The following is a 27,867-nucleotide window of genomic DNA, read 5'->3' as shown; positions in this document are numbered from 1 at the left end:
ACCTCTGCTTTTCCTTTCAAACTTCATCCCAGCCTGCAGGCCTGGGGCACACCCAGAGACCCCCGGCCTCTGAATCCCCTTGCCTCCGGAAAACTCAGCAAACACCACAGGTTGCAAAGGGCGAGGAGGCCGGGAGCGCCTCAGTAACGCGCATGCCCCCTGACTCCACCGAGTCAGGCTGCAGTTTCCAAGCGCCGAAATCCATTTCTCCACATTTTGGAGGTGACCTGAAGGCAGTACAAAAATATTAGCATCTTGGCCGTGGAAGGGAGTGGGACGGAAGCTGAGAGCCGAAGGGGGAGGCTGTTCACAAAACCCGGAAAAAAAATCCTACCCAATCCACTCCGCGTACAGATGCGCGTCGCTGCTCATGCGCAGTAGCCTTCCGCGGCGGCTGCGGCTGAAGCTGTATCCTGGGAGCCGGAAGGTTCGGTCGCTGTGGGCTGGCGGTTCGGCGGCTCCCGGGTCATGTCGGCCCAGGGGGACTGCGAGTTCCTGGTGCAGCGAGCCCGAGAGCTGGTGCCCCAGGACCTGTGGGCAGCCAAAGCATGGCTGATCACGGCCCGCAGCCTCTACCCGGCTGACTTTAACATCCAGGTGAGTTCAGGGCCGTGCACGCGCCGCCCTGCGTGGAGGGGTGCGCACCTCTCTGCGCCCCGTTGCCCAGACCCGGAGCCAAGTCCGCCTGGGACCGGCCACCTGCTGCCCGGCCCGCCCCTCTCTTCGCGTTTCTCTCGCCCCGTACCCGCCTACTGTTCTCCTCCACCTTTCATAAGCCTTATCCCTCAGCACCTTAAGGGGCAGTGGACCCCACTTAAGGTTGGTCGGATCTGCTGGGGTCAGGGAGGGGTGTGTTGTGCGCTCTGGCGTTGGCGGCACAAATCGCCGCTATGGAAAAGGCCAGTTTCCCATTCATCATGATGGCAGCCATTTATTCAGCGCCTGTTACTTTTGAGACATCATCTCACTTCATCCTGGGAGTCCAGCGGTTTCAGTGAGCCTGAGGGTCACACCCCAGGCCCTGTTGCAAGGCCATGTATGTGGCTCTCTGCTACCAGATGATGCTTTGCCCTCAGGCCCTCCATTCCCACGGGGAGGGTACTTATCCCAGGAGCTTAGTGACCTGTGGGTCCCATCTGTTTTGCAGTATGAGATGTACACTATTGAGCGCAATGCCGAACGGACCGCCACCGCCGGGAGACTGCTGTACGATATGTGAGTGACGATTTGTTAGAACTTTTCCTGCACTGGGTCTCTCGGTGAGGTTTTGCTTCTGTCTGTGCCAGTGAGGTTGGGGGAAGATCTTCAAGTTGGTCTGCCTCTCTGGTACCCAAAACTTAGATAGTAATGAGTCCAGGCCTTCTGTTAATTTCTGACATGCCTTCTTCAGCCTTCTTATTTTTTATTCTTCTTAAAATGCCTTTCTCACAATTATTTTAGAAATAATATATGCTCATTGCAAAAAAGTTCCAATAATACTTACATGATAGAGAATAAAAACTAAAAGTGCTTCCAAAACTCAACCAGGATTAAGTTTGGGGTGCAGTATATCCTACAAATACACATAATACATATGAATAAGTTTTGGGGGAAAAGAAGTTACCGAAGTGAGATCACACTATTATTCTGCACCCACTATATTAGCTTCTTCACCCACTGTACTGGACCTCGTCCCATGTCAGTATGTAGAGATCTAGTTCATTCTTTTCCAGGCCTATATGACATTTCATAACCACTCTTTCTTGGTAGACATTTAGATAGATCTCAGTTATTTGGAATTATGCTCATTGGATCAGTAAGCAATTTTGTACCCATGATTTGGTGTTTTTCTGTGGGATAAATGCCAACACAAGTATTTTCATAGTCAAAGGGTATGCACATTCTAAATTTTGAAACATTACAGAATTGCTCTCCAAAAAGCACTATCCCAATTTATGTTTCCATTTATGGTGTGTAAGAGGCCCAGCTTTCCCATACTCTTGCTAACACTGGATTTTATCAGTCTCTTCGTAATTTGTGCTACCAAGGTTGAGTTATCATTTCGCCTGTTCTTTTTACCTATTTCTATTCTGTGATTTGCCTTTGGCCATGTTTTTCTTTTGGATTGTCATATTTTTGATGTTTAGGAGTTCTTGGTATAGTATGGTTGCTTGTCTTTTCACTTCTAACAGCCTCTACAGACTTTTGTAAGTACTCTCAACTTTCTAAACTCTTTATATCTTTATAAAGATATCTATCTATATCTTTTTATCTTTATATCTTTGGTTTATTTTGGCAGAGCTAAGCATTCCCTTGGAATAAAGGAAAAAAATTTTTTTTTTGCCAAATGCTAACTTTCTTACTTTCTTTTTTGGATACTGTATGGAATCTGGCATTTTAATTTAATGCATTCATTTTAAAATAGGTTTGTGAATTTCCCAGACCAGCCGGTGGTGTGGAGAGAAATCAGCATTATTACATCAGCATTAAGAAACGATTCACAGGATAAACAAACCCAGTTTTTAAGAAGTAAGAGTGGAGTAATAACTTGATGGTATATAAATGACCCTTTCTGGAATATCAAAACATATGTAGTAATTTCACAAAACAATCACACCTGCGGTATTGGTTCCTGTATGAATGGTTTATTCTCAGCAACCAAAGTCTGGTACCTTGACTTGGTACCTTGAGTATCTGTTTAGGCCCCTTTAGACTTCTTTAAAAGATGTAAATTTATCAGTAAGACCAAACAGTTTAATATATTTTTAACAGGTTTTATAATAACTAGAAAATATCTATGGATCAAACAGATCTCTACAAGATAATCAAAGACTTCAAAGTCTTAGTAGAAAAGAAAGTGGATGATTTAGGTGATTTCAACTTAAACAAACGTGTGTTCTTCCTCTCACCTTGCAACAAGCATGCTTGTGACTGTCCCCATACATCATTCTTGTCTTCTGAATCCAATAAAGCCTCCAAATATTTTTATGATTATTCACCAAACATCTTATGCCAAATGCTGTCAGATCCAAAAGCCTGCTAGTTTGTAGGTGACCACAGTGATTGTTTATGTCAAATCTTTATGTACACTGTTCTGTACGTGAAAATGCCTTACTGAACACGTTTGCGGCTGTATTTTCTTTCTGAAAGAAACTTTTAAAAGTGAAATGTGTTGTGTACAGGTTTATTTGAAACTCTTCCTGGTCGGGTCCAGTGTGAAATGCTACTGAAGGTCACGGAACAATGCTTCAACACATTGGAACGGTCAGAAATGTTGCTCCTGCTTTTGCGACGCTTCCCCGAAACAGTAGTACAGCATGGGGTAAGATTTTATTCTTTTCCTTTTTTAAGAGTTAAGAGCTATAGTGTGTATTATATCAAAGCGGAGATTCTGAGGACCACTAGGTAAGATTGAACTTAAACCAAGGATTCTTTGTCAGTAAAGCTGAACAGCCATCATTGTTACTAAACTTTATAAATTTCCAGGAGACGTTATCTTACCGGTGTAAGGAAATAGTCACCAGATTCTAACAGTACTATTTATTTGCAATAATAATCTTTTCCGTTGCATTCAACAATGCATTTTTTATTTTTTATTGTATTTTTTTTTTCTTAGAGACAGGATCCCCGCTCTGTCTCCCAGGCTAGAGTATAGTAGCCTGATCGTAGCTCATTGCAACTTCAAATTTTGGGCATCCAGCTGTCCACCTGTTCATCCTCCTGAATAGCTAGGATGCTACGCCACTTCTAGCTACTTTTTAAGTTTTTTATAAAGATGAGGTCTCATTATGTTGCCCAAGCTAGTCATGAACTCCCAGCCTCAAGAGATCATCCCACATCAGCCTCCAAAGTACTGGGATCTCAGACATGAGCCGTCATACCCAGCCCAACAATGTGTTCTTGAATTAAAAGGAGAACCATAATTTATAGTTGTAACTGATACATTCGTCATGGGTTTCTTCCCTCTGTTCTTGCCACTTCCCTCCATCTGTAATAATTATTGAGTGCTATTGGCAGGCTTTAGTAAGTATCAGGTATCTCCTCCTCTCTCTTCCTAAGTCCATTAAGGTAAATAGTGTCTGTCCTTACAGATGAGAAAACTGAGTCTAAAATGTTTTAGTAACTTCCTGTAGCCAGTATGTAATCAGAGTTCAAAGCATTCATTTCTGTTCATTCAAACTCTGTGGCTTTCTCTTTCCCATGCCATTTTTCTGGCTTCTGACCCTGGTTTACCTTTTCCGTGTTACCTTGTATTAGTTTCTTAGGCTTACAGTAACAAAGCACTAGAAACTGGGTGGCTTAAAACAACAGACACCCTCTCACAATTCTGGAAGCTGGAAGTCCACAAGCAAGTTGTCACCAGGGCCACGTGCCTCTCAAGGGAGGACGCTGCCCTCTGCCTACCTTCCGGAGGCTGACAGCTGTCCTCATTGTTCTTTGGCCAGCAGCTACATCTCTCCAGTTTCTGCCTCCATTGTCACATGATCTCCTTCCCTTTGTGTCCATGCCATTACATGGCAGTCACGAGCTTTAGGATCCACCCTAATCCAGTATGACCTCATCTTCACTAGTGGCATCTGCAAAGCCTCTATTTCTTTTTAAAGGTAAAATATAGCTGAGCTTATGTTCTGAGGTTCTGGGTGGACATAAACTTGGGGAGACGTTCTTCAACCCAGTACACTCCCTGATGGTTACTATGACTTTTACCTTCCTGTGTTATGTACCTGGTCGTCTTTCATACTGTTTCACCCCTGCCATAGAGCGTCCCTGTGTGGCCGCTAAGAAGATAACACGTCTGCAAACATGGTAGCATATCTTGGTAAGGGGCTTTCTGCTATGCTAGGGCACATCAGTAGTGGAAAAGTGGCCTTGAAACTGAGACAGTTTGTTTGGTCCAGCTCAGACTGCATGATACACTATCCCTAAGAACTTATAGAATGATAAAGTTAGTTTCCACTTTGCTTAGAAAAATCTCTGCATCTGTATTACTGTTCTGTGCCCTTAAGTTTCTGTACCAGAGGTGTCCAAACTTTATTCTTTGCTGCACAATAGAATAAGAAGAGTTGTCTGGGGCTACACATTGAATACACAAACAATAACAAACGCCTATGAGCTAAAAAAAAAAAAAAAAAAAGGTCTATGCATAGTTTTCACGACATCTCACACCATGGGTAAGTGGAAAAGCCCTCACATAATCCACAAGTGCCTCCCCAACTCCCCAACTGTAGACAATTTGTTAGCATTTTCATTTCACTAATTCCAAGGAGACAGAGGGCTGAGGTGAATCTAGCCTTCTTAGCTGTGTGGCTCGTGCATTCTTTTGTTTTTTAATCTTTAAAGTGTGATTCTGTATTTCTCAGGAAAGTTTGAATGCATTATACAAACTCTGTGATAAGTAAAAAAAATAAAAATAAAAACCCAATTCTGACATCTTAAACTGTGGCATGTTTAAATGATTCATTTTATTTTGAAACAGGTTGGCCTGGGGGAAGCACTGTTAGAGGCTGAGACCATTGAAGAACAAGAATCTCCCGTGAACTGCTTTAGAAAATTATTTGGTAAGAACAATCATATTCAGTTTTATTTCCTTTTAGTACATAGCATATGCCGGAGTAAGTGTATTTTAAGGACAAGCTCATTTGTGTAAAGCAGAGGAGCTCTTCATATTATGGAATTTAAAGTCCTGCTTTTTTGACCTAGAAAGCATTTTAAGCAACTTCTAAACTTCTATTATACAGTATGTGATACCTTTGAGAGTATATATGTTAAGTATGAAGCACAATAATAAACATCTGAACCCCCACCCAGTGTAAGAGCTAGACCTCCACCCACAAGGTCAAGTCTGCTCATGTGTTTCTTTGTTGACTGTCCACAGTGCCTTTCTGCATGGCAATTTGAAAACAAATGTACCATTAATGATTTCCCTCCCCTCTGCATGCTTTAGAAATTACATTAAGTGAACTTTAAAATAAGTTTTGTTTTTGCCAGAACTCTAGGGTAGACAGCCTAACCAGTTCTGTCTTCTTTTTCCCTTTCTACAGTTTGTGATGTCCTTCCTCTGATAATTAACAACCATGATGTTCGATTGCCTGCCAATTTATTATATAAATATTTGAACAAAGCAGCTGAGTTTTATATCAACTATGTCACTAGGTCAACTCAGATAGAAAATCAGCATCAAGGTAGGTGGGAATCCACTGAACTTGTATTTAGGCAAGTCCACTGGGGTAGGGTCCATTAAGACCTATGTGTCTGACTGCGACCAACTGAAGAAATATACAGTTAGAAACAACGAAAAAGAGACAAGACACACAGAACAGATTTTCAAAGGTGGGAACCCAGGAGACTACTACCCACTTGTGGGGTTAGAGTTGCCCCTGAGTTCCACTTAGCTTTTATAAAGGCTATTTGCTCATTAGACCAAAGGGTAAGTGAGGAAGGGAACAAAGATGCTAGCAGTTTCTCTGAAGGAGCGGATCAGCTCCTATTGTTTCCATAAACTTTAACTTTAAGGGTCTAAACAATCTTGAGGAATCCAGAACCTGAGCCTTATGTGGGGGCAGCCTCCTGTCTGAGGTCACGCACACAGATTCCTAGGGGGCTGTAAATCCCCGCTAGTTCTCTACAGAGTAAAACGCTACTGGCGTCAATCTCTGAAGAATCCATGGGAGAGGAATTTCCCTCTCATCACCACCATGGAGGATCTTCCTCTGAGATAAGGGATATGAACCCTCCTACCCATATTTCAGGGCTCCAGCTGTTCCCTTGTTCTCTGCCTCAGCCAAATACAAATCTCCACAATGGGTATTTGCTTTGTCTGTTTACTGAGCAGGAAATGGCCTAGTTAATGTATCTTTCCAGGCCTTGCCGCAGCATCTTCTGTGGCCATTATACCTTAGAGTGTTCACAGACCCAACAGGGGTGTTAGTAAGCTCTATCCCTAATACGTTCTATGAAAAGCAGGAAACTTGCTCAGATAAGAAATTTAGCAGTGGCTGGTTTAAAGGTAAACTGGCTGGCTTCCCTTTGTTCTGACTCACTCAGCTTACTTTTTAATTTTTCCCTTTTTCTGGGGGTGTTTTCCATTGCCAAGAGTGGGATCTTCAGTCCCCATTCTGCCTGCAGACAAACGTTAATAATATTGTAAATTCAGAAATTTCTCAGCATTCTGATCATTCTCCTTAGGATGCTTTCTAGTTTGATAGTGTTAAAAGATCGTACCTAGGAAAAAAATCCTACAGGTAAGAGATGAGACTTTTCTGGAACCAGAGCCACCTCTTGATCAGAACAGTCTTTCTGCTGGCCTGTAGCTTCAGAGCGTTAAACTTAAACAGGTGCCACAGCAAGTAGGGAAAGTCACTTCCTACTTATACCAGTGGCCAATTGTGGGTCTTGAGCCAAACGTGCAATGTGCTGAGATTCTGTACTTTTCTCTTTTGAATGGAGAATTAGTACCTTATTAATAGTGACTAGTAACGTTAATTGTAGGCTACTTTTTTCCCCACTTCTCAGGTGCCCAAGATACGTCTGATTTAATGTCTCCTAGCAAACGTAACTCTCAGAAGTATATAATAGAAGGGCTGACGGAAAAATCGTCCCAGATTGTGGACCCTTGGGAGAGGTTGTTTAAGATTTTGAATGTTGTTGGAATGAGATGTGAATGGCAGATGGATAAAGGAAGACGGTAATAGTTTATTTCTAGAATTGCCTATCAAGTCTTTTGATTGCATAATTTAATCAAGTCAGTTTTTGATTGTTGTATCAAAGGGTTTTGAAATGCCTAGGTACACTTCCTTTTGGGTAAATTTTGTGGCATTTAATATTTATGCAAAAGAGGGTGATTTTTCGTTCTATCAATATATTCCTAACAAAAGTGTGAACTCTTAAGATAAGTCAAGTTTGAAGCTCTTCTTGGTAGTTCAGAGAAAAGAGAAGTTGCTTGGCACATCTGTATCATGATGTCTTGGTCTGATCGCTGCCCTAATTCAGAAGGGGAAATTTTTCACTTATATGTAGATAGTGTAGAATAATTTTACATGCTCACAGCTATATTTGGTAAATGTGCTGGGGTTTTTTTTAGACCTTTCACTGACAAGCCTGGAGTAATTGAATTAATTTTTATCATCTTTTATTCTTCAGAAGCTATGGTGATATGTTACATAGAATGAAGGATCTCTGCAGATACATGAACAACTTTGATAATGAAGCACATGCAAAATACAAAAACCAAGTCGTTTATTCCACCATGCTGGTCTTCTTTAAGAATGCATTCCAATATGTCAACAGCATACAGCCATCTCTTTTCCAAGGTTGGTTTACAGATTTTAGAGGGTCCCAAAATACTGGTTCAGTGGGGATAGAAAGGACAACGAAACGTTTAACAGCTATCGGTGGGTCCAATAGCTACTGGGTAATACCACTGTTTTTTTGTAGGTAGTGATTTAGTTTGATTTAGTTTGGCTTATTAGTTGGTAGGTTTTATATAACATGTTTCCCTGAAACTAAGACACTGTCTTCTATTTATTTTTTTCTCAAGAAGACACACTAGGGCTTATTTTCAGGGGATGTCTTCCTCTCTGCGCCGAAATGCATGGCACGGATATGCATAGCCATGCCCATCACTAGATCTTATTATCGGGGTAGGGCTTATATTTAACAAATGCATAGAAATCCTGCTAGGGCTTATTTTGGGGGTAGGTCTTCTTTTCAGGGAAACACGCTAACTACATTTGCATGAAAAATTCCTATTATCAAAGAATGTAGTAGTAATATGAAACTAAGTACATATATTGAATGTCTTTATTTTGTAAAAATAGCAGATGTACTAAAGTATATCACAATAAGCAAAGATGTCTTAAATTAAATATGTGTTTTATGTATAATACATGCATGTATAGTCTAGGAAGTTTGGAAAATAGAAGAGGGGGAAATCACCCATAATCCTTCCAATATAATACAGCTGTCGTTTTTATGAATTGCCTTATGGTCTTTGATGTATTTAGGCTTTGCTTGGAATTTGAAACCATAATGTGTAATTTTGTAGTCTCTTTATGGTAATCTTATGATTCATGGTCATTTAAAAAAATCTGCAGATACACAAGAACAAATACAAAAAAGGAGCTATCACTCATGTTCTGCTACTGAGAGAGAATCATTATTAACAATCTGGTGTGTATCTGTACAGTCTGTTTTTCTGTGTGCACTACTTGTTTTTTTACCTAATTGGAATCACACTGTACATGTTTTTAATGACCTTCATTTTGTCATGACAGTTGAGTGAACTTCCCTATCATAGTAAGTATTCTTTTCCTTCTTGCATTTTTTTAATGTTAATGTTTTTCTCCATCCCTAGGTCCTAATGCCCCAAGCCAAGTTCCACTGGTGCTCCTTGAAGATGTATCCAATGTTTATGGTGATGTAGAAATTGATCGTAATAAACACATACATAAAAAGAGGAAACTAGCCGAGGGAAGAGAGAAAACCATGGTAACCCTTTCAGATATAATTATTAACAGATTATGTGATTATGGTTTGCTAGAGACAAATCTTTGTATACTATGACTTTGGAAATAATTTATATAATATAATTACTGTGTAAGTCAGTGGCTCTCAACTGTAAACAATTTTGCATCCCAGGGGACATTTGGAGACATTTTTTTTATTTTCACAGCTTGATGGGGAAGGGTTGCTGTTAGCATCTAGTGGGTGGAGGACAGGAAAGCTTCCAAACATCCTATAGTCAGCACAACAGACCAGCAGGTCAATAGTGATAAGGTTGAGAAACCCTGGTACTATTTCCTTACATGTGATTTGACTGAATGATATTGATTAAATTTGAGAAATAAAATCAAAACTGCATTGGATATGTAGAGTGGGGAGCTGTGCTTGGTTTTTACCTCAGAATGGAAAGTGCTAAAGTGCTCAGGGTTCTGACCAACCCACAGGGAGACACTGAAAAGGTTTCAGGAAGGAATCCAGCATTTGAAATCAGCCTTGAGGGACATAAAGGGTTTTATTGGAATTGGAAGGTAGATTTTCTTGAGTGGAGATAGTCTGTGTAAAGACACAGGAGGCCAGAGAATGTGAAGAAGCATCAGTCTTCTAACTTGGCCAGGTAACAAGCCTATGCGGGGCAGTTATTTGCAAACCTTTATTTAAGCAGAGGAACCCGTTCTTTCAATACAATCTTTTTTAGGGGCCCAGTTCAGGAGTCAGCAAAGTTTTTCTCTAAATGGCTAAGGGATAAATATTTTGGGCTTTGCAGGCCATATGGTCTCTATTGCAGCTGCTCAGCTCTGCTGTTACGGCACACAAACATCCATAGACAGTATGAAAAACAAATGAGGGGCCTGTGTTTGAATAAAACTTTATCTGTAAAAACCGAGTTTGGCCTGTAAGACAGGGTTTACTAATCCCTGTCTAATTGAAATGCCCCCCGGTTTCATCCTGTCACTCAGTCTGTCCCCACCTGATGCAGGGCCAGCCAGGTCTATGTGTTCTGTCCCAGGAGAGGACACACCTGATGGCCCTGACCTCAGCTCACATATTCATCTTGCTTTGCTCATAAAGATTGTTGTTTTAATAATCTAGCATTTGAAAGTTAGAAACCTAACATTTCTCACAGTCCAGATGTCTAACTGCTCTTTTAGAATTGGAGTATTTGATAACACTGGGTACTGTGGTGGCCCACAACTAGAGCTAGGTGGTGGCTGCCCACATTAGGTAGGAGTAGTTTCTCCACCCAGCCTTCCTCACCAGCTCAGGTGACACGCCTGACAGCCAAAGCTGGGGAGTAGTCCCATCACGTGGGCTGTCTGTCCCAAACTGGCACACCAGCATGTGTGTTCCCTGCAGTTAGGACCGTGTTTCAGAGCATGCGTACTTGCAGATTTCAAAATCAGTTTCTCTAAATTTTATAAACGTTTGGAACATAGCACTATTCCCACCATCCCTGGGGTCCTTTCATAAATTCCTCATCTCATTTTGAGGCAGGCATATTTTCCGTAAGTTGCAACATACAGGAACACACTATTCACATTTGTGTCTGGTGTTAGATTAGCACCACGTGGCAAGGAATAGGCCCTGGATGAAATAATACCCACAGGTGGGCTTTGACTATGAAAGAGTGTCTGTCATTACTGAGGGAGAAGAAGAACATGGGAGCTGGACAGTGGGATGGGACAAAGTCTCCAAGCACAGGTTCTGGCAGAAGGATACCAAACTTGGGAAGCCAGGAGAATGATGAGCAGTGCCGGTAGATGCTAACAGTTTCCTCACCGGAGATGAGTTTGGGGGACAGAGCTTTTGGTGAAAACATTTGTACATATTTTTAAACGATCTTTGTGGAGTAAAGATCTGAAGGAAGAATTTAAGTTGAGTTATTGAATTAGTAAAATGATTTAGGTGGAATAAAAGATTCAAGAAATTCTTAGCAAAATAAAATTCAGTAGAGCCTTTTACCTTTCCTGGTAAAAGAAAAATATGTTTTGGCAAAATATCTTGACTATACCTAGCAGCATTTCCAGTAGCTGCCTTTCTCCATTGCCTGCTTTTCTTTGGCTTTATATTACTTGAGATGAAGAGCAAGGAGCTTAGAAATCTTGGTTGTAAAATATGGCAGGCATGGGCGGTGTCTATTGCTTAAAGGAGTAGGGCACCGGCTCCATATGCCACAGGTGACAGGTTCAAACCCAGCCCTGGCCAAAAACTGCAAAAAAAAAAATAAAATAAAATAAAATACAGAGGGCATTCCTGAATACATGTGGACAAATGTAATTCCTGCCTGGGCACCTTGCACTGGGGGAGCAGCCTGGCAAGACGGGATGGCCAGTGGAGAGGAGTCATGTGCAGTGAACAAAGATAAATAACAGTCATTCTTTGGCATCATTTCTTAGGGAACTCAAGCTTTAATTATTATTAAACGTTATTCTGTACATGACAAACTATTACTTAGAAGCAAATTAAGTAATGTCACCTATTGGGGGAAGAAAGTAACTTATAAAATAGATACCATTTAAGCCATTTAAGCTATATCTCTCAGTGTTAAAATCGAATTTTTGGCTCTTATAAAATTGATACATTTTAAAATTATTGGAAAAATTTAATTCTGTACCTTTGTTTTAAAGCCAGTAGAAGCTAAAAGGAAATAAACTCAATTTTAAAAGGAAGAATTGAATGTATGAGACTGCAAAGATCAAAAATTTATATTTCAAAGCTAACTTATTAAATTCAAAAATGTATTTATTAGTATCATCTGACATAAGATCCATGTCACAAGCAGAGTTGGCAACAATAAACACAATGATGTTTTGCGACATATGTGACCACATTTATATTGAATTTATCTTGTTCTTCACATTCTTCAAGCAGAGTTCCGATGACGAAGATAGTTCAGCAAAAGGAAGAAATCGTCACATTGTAATCAATAAAGCAGAACTCACTAACTCCATCGAAGTGTTAGAAAGCTTTAAATTGGCCAGGGAGAGCTGGGAGTTGCTCTATTCCCTGGAATTCCTTGACAAAGGTGAGAATGTGCTTGTCACGTTGATGCTGTTTAATGTTTTATATATAATCATTATGCAGCTTGAAATGCCGGGTCACTTACCTCAAATTAAATTGATTATAGCAGTCACCCATTTTATAGGATTCTTTTTCATCAGGCTACCTAATCAGTTATTAATATTCAAATCGCTAGCCACTTCTTAGCTCCTACTCTGAGAGTGTATAGTAATCGGGGTTGGGGTGGAGTTGGAGGGAGATTTGTTTTTTTATGTATTTGTACTGCTGGCCTTTTGTTTCTTGCTGGGTTTGTCTTGTGCTTGTAGTTCTTTTCTACTGCCTTGGGTCTTCCTCAAGCCACATGTGACTAAGAATACAGAAGGTATTGCTGGTTTTACTCTGCATTAACTCCATTGGCTGAAAAACTCAAAATCCAAAGACTGCATAAAGCCTGTTTCTTTGAATACAGACATAAAACTAGAGAAGGTTTTAGCTGCATAAGCTATTATGCATTGCCACATTACTTAGAAATCACTAGCTCTTTGCTAAGCAAAGTATTTTTACTACACTTTGGAATGAAGCCCTATTATTTTCCTTTTAGTCAGTGGACATCTGTCCCTTGGGCTCCTGTCCTAGAACCCTGGTTCACACTGTCATGCCATTGTCCTCCAAGTCAATGTAGCATTGTTCAGTTTCTCTTTGTTGAACCTAGAATTGTGATCGCTAGGGCAGCGCCTGTGGCTCAAAGGAGTAGGGTGCCAGCCCCTATGCTGGAGGTAGCAGGTTCAAACTCAGCCCCGGCCAAAAAAAAAAAAAAGATACTAGAATTGTGATCACTTACGTGACAATTCTGGAGGGGTTTTTTTCCTTTAAATAGAAATTGATTAAAAAAAAAGAAGAAAACATTTTAGTGTGATTGTATGTTTATTTGGACGCAAATAAAATGTGAGCTCTTTACTAAGGAAAGCAGAGTAGTTTAAAAGATAAATGAGGTAATATGTGAAAAGTACTCTACATAGTTCTTAGCACGTGGTAAGTACTAAGTAAGTGTTGGTGTCTAAAAAAATTTTGTGTATGACTGTTAAGTGTTATGCTCCAATTTCACTATCTAATTGAAATTCTAGAGCAGTATTTTGGAAATCAAAGTCTAAAGTTACGGTACCTTTTCTGGTAATTTATCTCCCTATCATTCTCCCTTGCTGGGTTTATTTTGTTTTGTGCTTCTCTGTTCCATGGTTTTCATACATTTGCTTTTGAATTCTCACTCAGAATTTACCAGAATTTGTTTGGCCTGGAAGACAGATACCTGGCTGTGGTTAAGAATCTTCCTCACAGACATGATCATCTATCAGGTAGAGTATTGCTGGGGGTGCAAGGGCCTGGGTCCGTGCAGGATGAGACTGTGGCAATAGGCCACTACGTGTTTACAAGCAATCTGTGTTCAGTGGCCGAGGGAGTGTGGTCCACTTCCACCTCCAAATAACTCCAAAATGATGGGGCCATGTTTTCTGTGTTACTTTTGGTATATGTAGTCAGACCCCTCTATAAAAGTAAGATTTTTACGCTTCCATTGTAAGATGAGTCCTGGTCACCCCTCCTCCCTCTCTTGGTTAAGTCCCGTCTTACTATGCTGTTCTCTAGCTACTGAGGCCTAGATTGGCCAGAGCAGATAATCCACTAATAGATGCTATTAAAAGGGACAGGTCGCTGCTTCCATCCCATAAGGTGGTATTAGTAGTAAAGTATTTCCTAAAAACATGACATGTCAAAAATGTTGTTTGCCAAGGGGCTTGTGTTATTTTATTTTGTCTTAATAGTTAAGACCAGGAAAAAAAAATTTGTAATATTAAAGTATCTGTGAAGAACTTCCATCTACTTTAAGTCAATTTGATTCTCTTGCCAAGTCTTCCTTTTCCTCCACAGATGATCAAGGCACCTTATTTATAGTTACCTTCTAGTTGCATGTGTTTTAACTCTGGAGGGTTTTTTTGTTTTGTTTTGTTTTTAAGCGGCAATTTTTTTCCTCCTTCCCATTCTCCTTTCTAAGGGTCAGTATAAAAAGGCGATAGCCAGCCTGCATCATTTAGCAGCTCTTCAGGGATCCCTTTCTCAGCCACAGATCACAGGACAGGGGACCTTGGAGCACCAGAGGGCACTCATCCAGCTGGCAACGTGCCACTTTGCCCTGGGGGAGTACCGAGTGAGTACTGTGCACCTGCTTGGATGGCAGGTGCATGAGGCCACCTGAGCTTTCTCTTTCCTATTGTGGTTTTTTTAATTCAGTGTATCTTTGCTTGAATTTGATATTTTTGCCTAGATACATTACTTAATCTGAGGGTAAAAAATTACAGTGATTTTGTTATACCACACTTTGCCATGTATTTTGCATACATTTTGCCCAAATTTTCGAGGGAAAAATAAGGATGTGTATTATACATGGGTACTTTTAAACTTCTAATTGCCTATCTATATAAATGTTTTTAGTTCTTTACTTATGCCAATGCATTAAAAGTATAATTCTAGAATGCAATAACAACATCCATATGCAAAATAATATCCAGGACTATGGTAATCAGTTTTATTAAATTTTACAACAAACTCAATGAAAACATTTTCAGCCAATGAAAAGTGACATATTTCTCTTTATATGCTTCAGGCCGGAGCTAGCAATCTAGCTGATACTTTTACAAAAATCACTGGAAAATTCTTTGGAAAATGTCAGAATGGTTTAGTGTAGCACAAGCTTTAAGCTTTGAATTTTAATTAAAAGATTAAAAGATTTTTCTCCTAAAAGTTTGGGCCAAGTATGTGGGTGTGCATTATCCATGGGAGCACATTATACACAGCAAATGCAGTATCTAGTTTTTTCTATATCTTTTCTGAAATTAATCTTCTGTACCTTTCAATATTCATTTTCCATTTATGTAGAGGATTTTTTTTCTTCTGTTACTCTCTGTCCTGGAATCCCTTTAAAGTGTAATCATTTCCATTGTGCTTGGAAAGCCAAGGCCTTTCCAAGGGGAGGCTGCCCCTTCATTTGCTGCCAGCTCCAAGCAGCCATACAAATACTATTTCCAGAGTGGGCCACAACATGCAGAAGGTTGGGATGGGTGGCTTCAAAGCTCCACTTCCTCCTGTGTAGAGTGGAGGTAATAAAAGGGGTTGTGCCTGACACGTAGAAAAGGTTCATTAAATGGAATCTGATCATTATATGAGAATTTGAAGAAACAGCTGAGCGGGGATGCCTCTCTCTGGATGAAGACCCCCCTGGGTGGTGTGGCTTCTCTCATCCCCCGGCACTGTGCCTGTCCAGGGTACTGTACCTGTCATCTACTTCCCAAAGCAAACCTGTCCCCTCAGGCAAATCCCCTAACCCTATATACAGCTTTGCCCCACGTCTTTCTCACCTACCTCCTGTCTTGTTTCTACATCCTAAATCTTTCCCCTCTTTAATGCATAGGTCAATATAAACTTCACCTGGAGCTTTTGCTAGGTTAGCGTGTGTGTGTGTGTTTCTATTGCATTTTTATTTGTTTATTTATATCTTTTTCAGAGACAGGGTCTCATTTTATTGCCCAGGCTAGAGTATAGTGGCACCATCACAGATTACCCCAACCTCAAACTCCTGAGTTCAAGCAGTCGTGCCTCATCCTCCCAAGTAGCTAGGACTACAGGCACACACCATCATGCCCTGCTAATTTTTTTTTTTTTTTTCTTAGAGATGATGTCTGAGTATGCTGCTCAGGCTGGTCTCGAACTCCTGGCGAGTTCAAGTTGGGAAGAACTCCAAGCAATCTTCCCACCTTGGCATCCCAATATGTTGGGATTACAAGTGTGAGCCACCACTCTGGGCTCCACTGCATTTCAAATTATACTTTATATCATCCCCTATAATTGTCTGCTACATGTCCTAATTTGTTAATTTTTCTATTCAGTGAATTAGTGAATGTCTTTAGGGCAAGGACATCCTGCTTTTAGATGCTGCTATGCTGTTAAATATTGTGGTAGTTTAATTAATACTTGATTAATTTTTGGCTTTAGCAACAATAAATGGGTTCTTATTCCCTCAGAGGTCTAGTACTTTCAGCCAGCAAGCATTGCCACTGCAGAAGTACATCGATTTAATCCTACTGTTGCTTCTTCTGTATTCCCTACCAAGCAGACAGTAGTGATTGTATTAAGAGAGCATAGTCCTGGGGGCACAGCAACAGACCTTCATGTATATATGGTGCCTGATTGTATGCTGCACATATTTTTGTGTTTTATTTGGTTTCAGTTCAAAAAGCTTCAAGTTACTTCCTTTTGGTCTTTCCTTTAGCTGACATGTGAAAAAGTCCTTGACTTGATGTGCTACATGGTACTTCCCATTCAAGACGGAGGCAAAGCACAGGAGGAACCCTCAAAAATAAAACCCAAATTTAGAAAAGGTACAGTGATGGGTTTTATTACTATTTTGTAAAAATAGTTTTAGAACGCAAGGCTGCAAAAGGTTTTCTGGCTCCCAGTGAGATAATACTGTTGTGATGTGTTGGACTTGACCAATTGTATAAGAAAGTTAATCTCCAGGTTTCTCCGTGGCTCTGATTTCATAAGCAGCTGTAAATGTCTTTGTTCCAGAACTCTCCTCCCTTCTTGAGTTTGTTCTCCTTGAAGAATGTCACTGAACTCCTTTTCATATCTTTCAGTTCTAAGAAAACTTATAGATAATCAATTAAGCAGTAGCACTTAGCATATCCCTTCTGGACCATTTTGAGCTTCCCCTCAAGTCTCATATTGCCTGAAGAATTAAATTCGGAACTTATCTAAGTTTACACCTTACAAATTAATAGAAGATGAGTAAATTAAACCTGAAGAAAGTAGAAAACAGGAAATAATAATGCTGGGAGCAGAAATCAATGAAATAGAAAATAAAATAGAGAATATTAATAAAGCCAGCAGGTTTTGGAAAAAATTTATAAAACTGATAAACCCCCTAAAGAGACTGATCAAGAAGGTGAATGCAAATTACCAGTGTCAGGAATGAAAATGGGAAGGTCACTGTATATCCTACTGAAATCAAAAGGATAATAGGGGACGGTGTTATGGATAACTTTATACCAATAAATTCAGAACTTCAGAACTTAAATGAAATGGAAAAGTTCTTTGAAAAACACAACTTACCAAAATTGACACAAAAATGAAATAGAGGGCAGTGCCTGTAGCTCAAAGGAGTAGGGCGCTGGCCCCATATGCCAGAGGTGGTAGGTTCAAACCTAGCCCTGGCCAAAAAAAAAAAAGAATAGAAACTCTGAGTGTTCTTTTAGATATCAAAGAAATTAAATTTGTTACCAAAAACCTTCCCACAAATTAAACTCCAGGTCCACATAACTTCACTGGTGAATTCTACCAGGAATTTAGGAAGAGGTAGGACCATAAACTTAATAGCAAAACTAAAGAAGCATTACAAGAAAAGAATTTCAAAGGCCAGAACATCCATTCTGAACATAGATATTAAATCCGTAGTAAGATATTAGCGAATTTAATACAGCAATATAGAAGACCAATTATACCAGGAATGCAGAGGTGTTTGAAAATAAGAAAGCCAGTGGACTTTACCATGTGAACAGATTAAAGAAGGAAAATCATGATTATCTTAATACTGTGGTCCCATTCCCCCAACCCTGGGCTAAGGACTGGTCCTGGTCTGTGGCCTGTTATGGCTGCACAGCAGGAGGTGAGTGGGAGTGAGTGAGCAAAGAGTCATCTGTTTTTACAGCCACTCCTCATCACCCACATCACCACCTGAGCTCTGCATTCTATCAGGTCAGGGGTGGTGTTAGATTCTAGTAGGAGCACGAACCCCACTGTAAATTGTGCATCTGAGGGATCTAGGTTGCACACTCCTGATGAGAGTCTAATGTGCCACCCCCACTCCACCATGGAAAAGTTGTCTTCCATGAAACTGGTCCCAGGTGCCAGAAAAGTTGGTGACCACCATCTTAATACAGGCAGACAGAGTTCAATACCTATCCATGATTTTTTAAGTCTTAGACATAGAAGCAAACTTTGTGAGCATCATACCTATGAAATATTGAATGCTTTTCCCCCACTAAGATCATGATGTGTGTTCTTGGCAATTCTATTGCAACATACTGGAAATTCTAGCCAATATAGTAGACAAAAAAAGTGATTAATGTATAAAAGCTCAATTCAATTCCTATATGGTAGTGGTAGATTTTGATATTAATATGCATTGACATTAACGTGACATTGTGACTTGTGTTAGGTTCGGATCTGAAGCTCCTGCCTTGTACCAGCAAGGCTATCATGCCATATTGCCTGCATTTAATGTTAGCCTGTTTTAAGGTAAGCTTATAGTTGATTAGCCCAAAAACATATTTAATTTGAAATATGATTCTGATGACCTGAAATGACTTGAGATCCTTGTAAAGATTGTTAGTTTAATACTCCTAAACTAGTTTGTCCTCCTAGGAAAGGCACGTTGGGTAGGAATTAACAAATGTTTATTAGATGATGACTTCACCAGGCAAAGAAGAGGAGGAAATTCTCAAGAAGTTTACATATATTAGTGGGACAGATATGCAAATAATCTTGCCTGTTTTAGTGTTGGGTAAATATTTTGTGAATTATGACACAAGTCAGACTGTATTAGCTACCGAAAAAGTTGGGTTCACAGAGGCATGGTGAGTTTGTTATAAAGCATTTTTGGCATTTGGGATCAAAACCATTGAAGACTCACCAGCTTTGGGAAAGTTCGGGGTTCTTGAAAGAACAGCAAAGCCCTGGGCTACAGGTAGAACAAAGCCTTAGAATAGAAAAGCCTAATGTTCCAACAAGGTTTATGCACAAGAGAGTAACAGCATTGGGTCTCCTCTCCCATGCAGTCATTCCCAAACTAAACTCAACAGAATCGTTTGGGGCAACAGAAACAATTTTAAGGCATTTTGTGCATAGCTGCTCATTTAAAGCAAAATGTCTCTGGCCATTTCTCTGGTTCACACTCCTGCTACTTTGCCTGTGGCTCCTGCCTTCCTTTTTTCCCAAGCCCATGTTTGTTTTCCTCAAATCTTTCTTTCCTAGGTGGCTTCTAGCCCACCTTCCACCCCAAACAGTCCCCTTAAAAGAAATTTCTAAATGTTTTTCTTTGCTGCACAAGACAAATCAGTTTTTTCTAGTCTTGATTCCCAACTTCAAAAGCTTCAGGCCCACTCGTGTACGTCCAACTCCCATCCAGACACTGCCAGCAACCTGTTCATAGTGGAGGGAGCCTTGGGCGCCTCCAATTAGGTTTTACCCTCATTAGAAGGCAGTTGTGTGTTTACATGGATGGAGCTGAAACATACCCTTAGCGAAGTATCTCAAGAATGGAAGAAAAAGTATCCAATGTACTAGCCCTACTATGAAACCAATGTATGGCTTTCTTATGAGAGCTATAACCCAATTATAGCCCAAGAAGAAGGGGAGAGAGGAGAGGGAGGGGAGGGGAGGGGGGAAGATGGGTGGAGGGAGAGTTATTGATAGGACCACACCTACGGTGCATCTTACAAAGGTACATGTGAAACTTATTAAATGTAGAATATAAATGACTTAACACAATAACTAAGAAAATGCCATGAAGGCTATGTTAACCAGTTTGATGAAAATATTTCAAATGGTATATAAAACCAGCACATTGTACTCCATGAATGCATTAATGTACCCAGCTATGATTTAATTTTTTTAAAAAAAAGCAGAAGGCAGTTGTGGTGTTGGCCAGCAATTTTATTTTCTGTCTTTTCCCCTCATTCTAAGGACCTTTACATGCATTCACATACATAGTGCTTTTTTAGGAAGTGCTATTTGATGTTTTTTAGATGATGATGTTTTTTTCCTTCTGTGTCTTGCAGCTCAGAGCCTTCACAGACAACAGAGACGATATGGCATTGGGACATGTCATCGTATTGCTTCAGCAAGAGTGGCCACGGGGAGAGAATCTTTTCTTGAAAGCCGTCAATAAGATTTGTCAACAAGGAAATTTCCAATATGAGAATTTTTTTAATTACGTTACAAGTATCCTTTTTCTTGTTTAAGCATAACAAATTTGGATTTTTTTAGAATGAGTGCATGATACCAAAAGGTAGAAACTGTTCTGGGGAGAAAGAATGGTTTTTTTCTACTTTCATGAGAAAAAAGAGCAGGAATGGGGATTAAAAATGCGGCTGTGGCAGTTGGTCTTATGAAAGTCACAAAAGGCTTCAAAGACATAATTCAAGGAATCAGGAATATCACAACCCTGTCCCACATCTGACTTCTTCAAGAAGGTACCCAGGATGCCTGCAGTAACAGCCTACAGGTTCCTAACAGCCACAGAGTGGCTAATTTAAACCAAGTAGTTTTTCAGCCTTTATCCATCCTAAGAGTGCCTCCTATGGCCTCCTTGGGATACTGGCTGCCCCTGGGCTAGGTGTTAGGACCACACCATAGCTGTCATAGCTACTGGTAGATTCCCATCAAAGATGCTGTCCAGCACAGTAGCTCTTTCAAGGTTAGGTAATGCATTATTTCACTATTCATTATATTGGGGAAAAACCCTCTTTGAATGCAAGGTTACATATAGTTTGGGTGTTTTTACTTCATCACTTACCTGAGTACATTATTTTTTGAATTGCAGGGAACATAATAACATATTCTTTTCTTTTTACTTTTTTTGAGACAGAATCTCACCCTCCATAAAGTGTTGTGGCATCACAGCTCACAGCAACCTCCAGCTCTTGGGCTTAGGCAGTTCTCTTGCCTCAGCCTCCTGAGTAGCTACAGGCACCCCCCTGCAATGTCCGGTTATTTTTTGTTGCAGTTTGGCCAGGGCTGGGTTTGAACCCACCACCCTTCGTATATGGGGCTGGCGCCCTACTTAGCCACAAGCGCCAACCAACATCATACCATTTTCCAAGTGCTCAGAGTAACAGGTTATCTTTTAAGACTCTGATGAAAGTTACATAACTTTTCACTAGAAAAATGCATATCTGAATGTTATTAACACTTTACATAAAATGTAGGGGACTCAGAAGCTTCCTTCCCAGAGGCATTAAAAATCCTTGCACCTACCTATAAAAAAGTAATCACTCTACTTTTATGAATTTCATACTCTATAATTCAAAACAATCTTCCTCTCTCCCATTACCTTTCATTTCTTATCAAGAAAATAAAAAAGTTTTGCTCTGATGCAAAATCTGCTTAATTATCATCTATATGAAAAACATTATGGGCAAACATTAGGCCAAGGGTTGTCATCTGCATGAAGCAGTTTGGATGGTAGGACAGACCTGGCTTTGAATACTGACTCTACAGTTGCTAGTGAGATGGCAACAGGCAGTTAGTTACTCAGCTACTGGGAGCCTCTTTCCCTGGCTTTCACACGTGGTTAACCTGAATCTGGCCTGCAGATATTGATATGCTGGAGGAATTTGCCTACTTAAGAACTCAGGAAGGTGGGAAAATTCATCTGGAGTTACTACCCAACCAAGGAATGCTAATCAAGTAAGCACACTATCCTTTCTTCTGCCATGCTGAGTGCTCTTTTTTTGTGTAAATTTCTATGTACCTTTCAAAAATTTAACAGGAATCCAAACCTGGTCTCTGTGTTTGAGTTTTTGATTCTGGGTAGTTTTTGAAAGACTTGCATTTCCTTGACTAAATTTCTGGGAGAAAAAATTGGGGTGGTTCTTTCACTTTTCAAACTTTTTCATTAGACCAAAGTCTCATTATTATCTTTTCTTTTCCAAAATGTATAGGTTGATTCTGATTAGACAGGAAGTGCTTCTATTAAGAACAGCCATGCTTAATGAAAGTTGTATTGGACTAGGAAAATTTATTAGGAAACAGTATGGATTTTATTTATAAATGGTATTTGAAGCCCTCCTATGCAATCTTCATTGCTTATGTGGCATGAAGGTATAGTTGAGTCTAGTGTCTCCACGAATACACCTGCCCCAAGAACGATGGTGGGACTGTCTGGTCTCAGGCATCCTGCCCTGCACCCACACGATCTTATTGAAATTCTAGGTTGGCCCAGATGAAAATGCCAAGTTAGTGTGACCATTTATGATTTTTAAATAGCTCATAAATCTTGCTTCTATCCTTTAATCCTCATTGTAATCTGGGTAATATATCCTCTCTGCTGTAAATGCCACGTGTAGTTTTATTTTCATACCTCTCCTTTGCTGCCTGCATATTCAGTGTGTCTGTAAGTCAGTGTTAGAGTTACTGCAAGAGACTGAACGCTGAGAAGAAAGGATTGCTAAGGCCGGAAACATTCCCATCCTGCTCTCCCTTGGTAGAGTCTTAGAAATGTTAAGGTAGGGAAGGAAGAGATGGTCTTTCTGGATTTCTGTAACCTCAGTAATTTGCAGCATACCAAACTTTTCTGTTTATGTCCTAGCAAGAATAGTGTCTTGTGGAAGTCATTCACAAGAATGGAAAGACTAAGTGTTTTCTTCCCCTGGGTCTTGTAAATGTCATTAAATATTATATACATTTAAAATGAAAGAACAAATGCTGTGTTTTTAAATACACGAGACCTTTATACATCAGGTTGCTTAGGCAAGAGGGACTGGCAAGTCCCACCTCCAACTTTCCTAAAATGGTGAATCAAACTGTGGGAAAAATAACTGCATGGTTCCAAACCCTCTTAAGGGTTTTGGAGAATAACAATTTTTGCAGCCTAGGTAACCCCTTTTGTGTTGTTTTCTGGGTTTTAAGACTGGGTATACAAATACACTTTTGGTAAAACTTTTTAGTTAATTCCCTGCTAATTATCATAATATAGAGACAGCCTCAGTAGAACCAAAGTCCCTGAACATAGGATTAACCCTATAGGTGGTTATCACTTTACTTAGATAATGCCTAGCTGCTTGTGGAAGTGTGAGAGAGTGGATTGTCAGAAAATCAACAGTTGAACCTCAGACTTCATTGGACCGAGCCTTTCTTTTACCAGTTTGTGCTGAGCTGACAGTGACACAAGACATGCAGACAATCCCTAGGAACAAGGAATTGTCTCCTTCAAAGCAAACGTGCATTGGATGCCCAGATGATATCACTGGAAGGGGCTGTTTGGCTAAAGGATACCATCATGCATTTGTAGACCTTTGAAGGATAATCCTAGGCTCTCCCACCTTGATCAACGTAACGCTTAATTTCTTCTACCTTCCCGTAGAAGACAAGCCTTTTAGGAAACCTGCATTTTCATCAGTTTTGCCGCAGGAGTAGGGATTATTACCTAGGGATCTGAACTTGTAGCAATTTGCCCCGTCTTCACTGTGTGAGTCTCAAAGTTAATTACTGATGCTGAAACTACAACAGTAGAAGCAAACTGCGTAAGACAGAGAGCTCTGACTAACTGAGGTATGATTAGAATCTTGAATAAAACTATCTATATTCCTTTTCCCTTTGGGTTCCATACAAATTCTCTGAAGCCATTGCAGACCTTTTGGGTGGTCCCTCCAGATGAGTGGCAGAGATGTTGTGAGCAGTGTACACTCCTCCCCTAGGTAAGGTTGTGAGTCTGCCATAGTTGTGGCATCTCGGACACAAGCAGGTACAGTACAACCACCGAGGGCACCTGGTGCCTCACCCAAAGGAGGGATAAGCTCTTAATCTGTCATATAAACCTTTTGTTTTTAAGTATTATAAAATAGAGAAATGTGTCTATACTGATATTTGCACTACTTTGGTTGCATTAGACTGGATTAAAATGGAAAACGATGTCCTATGTATGCTCAGAATAGGGTGGATGATAACATCCTGAGGTGATCACTAGCTATATACTAAATCCTTGCTACAGAATTCTGCAAAGCCATGGGTCCCAGACTCTTTTTTAACCACATCTGTTCCTTTTCTCAATACCTTTTTGAAATTCAAACTCACCCTTTATCAAAAACATTGCCAGCCCTTCGAGTCCTCTTGAAAGAGCCCCTTCAGTTTGGGGTTTCAATCCTGTGACAGATGGTTAACCCGCATCACCAGGTTGATTGCTGGGATTGGCCTGGGCACAAGAAGAGTGGAAAGAGGCTGGTTTTGAAAATGTGTCTCTCTCAAACATTGCCCCTGCTCCCACTGGCGTTCAGCTCCATTGTCCTCTTCCTCACTGGTTGCTTTTTACACCAAATCTCAAGTGGGCTAAGGCTGGGGCCAGGGACCAAGACGCCTCTGGACGTGCACGGGCAGCAGGTGCAGTGAGGGCTTGCTAGCTTCTCCCAGTCTCCTAAAAATACAGCCGCAGCCAGGGGCTTGTTGAGGTTAACCAGTTTCTGTATAGTCTGCTTCCAGTCTTGTGTATTTTCTCTGGAGTGTTGTTTTTGCAGTGCAGGGTGAGTCGGTGTGGGTGTTTGAATGCTGCTGTTTGCTGTTTTTAAAGGCCTTCTAGCCCTCCCATGGGGTTGCTGCAGCAGGAATTCTTACCTGTGCTTCAGCCCAGCATACAGACTGCTGACAGGTACCAAGTGGAATAAACACCTGCTCATAGTGTGCTGTTTGTCCACATGTTTACTGCCCATGGTTTTCTGCTCTTTGTTCCTCAGTGCTCTTTTTTTCATGCTTTCTTTATTTTTTTAATTTGTTCTGCATTACTTGGCAAACCATCTGGTTGTAATATTGTAACATTCCTTATTTTTTTTCCATAAGTTGCCAGTGTGTTTGTGTTCGATTTAAAAATCATTATGGATCTGGAAACAAAAAGAAATTTATATAAAACTGTACTAGATTAAGTGCACATCAGATTAGGTGCTAAAGTATGATTCTTCTTTTGATAAAATGTAAGGCTTCTGGTCATAAATATTTAAGGGTGCTGAAGCTTAAGAATATTTTTATTTCTGGATTTTCATACGAGTAACCAGGGCTGCTTGGGTCTAAATAGCATCAGCATGGTTTTTTTCTGCCAATGATGCTGTTTTTTCAGACCTCATTCTGAACTGAAGATATTTGATAGGCTAGAATGCCACATTTGTTAGATGGTTTTTCCTGTTCTTAAACCAATAGCTAGCCAATTCTCTTCTTCATTTAAACTACCAGAAGGATAGGGGCTCTAATATAAATATAATTGAGTACTACTGCTCTTTATATATGGAAATAGTACAATTAGACCATGATCAGCAAGATGTAACATTACTTAGGTTTTTAGCAGTATTAAGGGGAAGGCCTGCTTTTTAGCTGCCTAAATAGGGGGCAGTCACTTCTGCTTGGTCAGAGGATAGAATCCAATTTGAGGTTGCAGCCAGGGACCCAGAAGAACAGTGTCTCAGGGCAGCATAAAATTGTGAGTCTGTGTCCAGGGGGACTCGGCCTTGATCTTATTGACATTGTGTCTGGATCCCTGAGCTACCCACCCAGACTTGACTGGGAATGTTCACAAAGAACTGCATTTTCTCCATAGTCCTGCTGTCTTCCTACGTGCTTCCCTGGGCATCGTGGAGTGTTCTGTAATAGCTTTACTTATGTAACAGAGCCGGATTGTTTTTCTTCTGCTGCAACATTTTGACTCCTGTTGCCCTTATTTGATATGATAACTGAGTTTTTCAAAATATATTTTTAGAATGCTTTCAGCAATTTTAATTTGCCCAATACACAGAAATTAAATTTAAGTCCTATTACTTTGTCTGAGGGAAGTTAGGCAATAGAGGGGGGATGTAGGTGACTTCTATTTGTTGAAATCTTACCAAATTGCTGAACTAGTTAAAACCCCTTTCCTCTTAACTGAGTGAGTGGTTTTTGATAGATTTTTCTTCTTCTTTCTTCACTTTGTCTTTAGTTTTCTGAGATTTCCTTTTGTAAAGCACAACCTTTGACACACAGAGACCTTTGGCTTGTGCACCCTGATGCTTCCACACATACAGGTCTCCTCTGAGCATCTGGACAGATGTGGTCTGTGTAGGCCACTGACTCTCTGTTCTTCAGGGATTCTGCCTCTCCCCTGAACAGTGCCTGATTCTTATCTCAGGACCCCACTCTTCCCTGTGTTTTCTCAAACAGACGAGAGTCTGGGTGAGCACAGCACTTCAGAGGAGCTGCCCTGGTCTGGTGTCTTAGGAGAGAGACAAGCTCATAGCCCCAGCGGCTGTGCAGAACCCAAGCCTTTCTGAGCCTTTTAGGGAACTCACTTGGGTGATTGGCTCTTTCTGGTTTCCCACCTCCCTGCTGCTGCCTCCAGAGAGTCATTGCCTGGCTGGACACAAGTGCTTTGTGGCCAGCGTGGACTGGACCCACGAGGCCCTGAGTAACTGAATTGATCCCAGTCAGCAGTAGGGATGCATACCATCAGAGCTCCAGGAATTCAGAAGCAAAGCAGAGGCATTTACACTACACTTAGATGCGTGAAATAACCTTTTATAGCGTGGGAAAAAATGTCTTTCTAGTCGTAAGTTGTTCTGAGAAGGAAGGAGCTAGAATGTTTGGTTGTGGCTTTAAAAATAAATTTGTTATACTTATTTATATTTAGATATGAGGCAGGCTTTATTCCTACCAAGTAGCAGTGATCAGCGATGCTGGTGCTAACCCCTGGTCTTCATCTGTTTCCCTTGTCGCTGACCTCAGGCACCACACGGTCACTCGAGGCATCACCAAAGGCGTGAAGGAAGACTTCCGCCTGGCCATGGAGCGCCAGGTCTCACGCTGCGGGGAGAATCTGATGGTGGTCCTGCACAGGTTCTGCATCAATGAGAAGATCTTGCTCCTTCAGACTCTGACCTGACTGAAGACCTCTCTGCCAGACACAACTGGTAGCTGGAAAATTTGGGGAGAAAACAGACTGATAAGCACTGCTGTTACAACACTCAAGAAGAAAACCATCTGAGTTCTAACTCCTGGGTTGCTTAAAAGTAGTTTCTAAGAGTCAGAGACACTATTCTATTTTTAAGAGTCATTTTTTTGTAATTTTTGTAAAACAAAAGAGTCAACCTGTTTTGTAAATAAAAATCATCCTAAAATTTGCAGTTTTAAAAAAGTTATTTTAATTCTTATGAGTCTATGAACAGGGGTGTGCTTTTCTTCTACTTTTGACAAACATACAACAAAGGGGAAAAATTTAACACAATTGAGTAATGAATTTTATTAATCTAGAATAGATGCTAAGACATATGTCTTCCATGATCTCAAGATTATTTTCCAGTTAGGCTTTGGTAAATATTACATATTGACATAACATTAAATCCTTTTTTTTTTTTTCTGTCTCAGGAGTCCTTCTGACCACAGGGATTGCTTTTTTTTTTTGAGACAGAGCCTCCTTCTGTCGCCCTGGGTGGAGTGTCGTGGCATCACAGCTCATAGCAACCTCAAACTCTTAGGTTTAAGAGATTCTCTTGCCTTAGCCTCCCCTTCTGTAGTACAGGCACCAGCCACAACTCCTGGCAGCTATTTTTTTTT

The 27,867-nt window shown here is 40.5% G+C and overlaps 1 protein-coding gene across 4 annotated transcripts; it reads left to right on the top strand.

The window, feature by feature from the left end:
• The first annotated feature begins 402 nt into the window (after window positions 1-402).
• On the top strand, window positions 403-27,442 carry INTS10 (integrator complex subunit 10). Of its 4 annotated transcripts, XM_023515573.1 has the most exons (19): window positions 403-597; window positions 1,148-1,215; window positions 2,405-2,508; window positions 3,162-3,301; window positions 5,456-5,537; window positions 6,021-6,161; window positions 7,492-7,663; window positions 8,119-8,288; window positions 9,332-9,465; window positions 12,346-12,502; window positions 13,747-13,829; window positions 14,525-14,677; window positions 16,796-16,904; window positions 18,743-18,822; window positions 20,364-20,526; window positions 21,900-21,993; window positions 23,928-24,002; window positions 24,869-24,946; window positions 27,040-27,442. In XM_023515573.1, exons 1-19 carry the CDS (start codon window positions 469-471, stop codon window positions 27,194-27,196), a joined length of 2,289 nt encoding a protein of 762 aa, XP_023371341.1. In that variant the 5' UTR covers window positions 403-468; the 3' UTR covers window positions 27,197-27,442. The 4 variants fall into 4 exon arrangements, with proteins under 4 accessions (XP_023371341.1, XP_023371342.1, XP_023371340.1 ...); XM_023515574.1 differs by lacking the exon at window positions 23,928-24,002 and having other exon boundaries at window positions 12,349-12,502; XM_023515572.1 differs by lacking the exons at window positions 23,928-24,002; window positions 24,869-24,946 and having other exon boundaries at window positions 27,040-27,435.
• Window positions 27,443-27,867: the final 425 nt, after the last annotated feature.

The sequence above is a fragment of the Otolemur garnettii genome, unplaced genomic scaffold (assembly GCF_000181295.1).
Source record: "Otolemur garnettii isolate 467f Iridium unplaced genomic scaffold, OtoGar3 scaffold00074, whole genome shotgun sequence".
Classification (NCBI taxonomy): Eukaryota; Metazoa; Chordata; class Mammalia; order Primates; family Galagidae; genus Otolemur; species Otolemur garnettii.
Note: the sequence above shows the minus strand (reverse complement) of the source record. Positions and strands in the feature narration are given on the sequence as shown.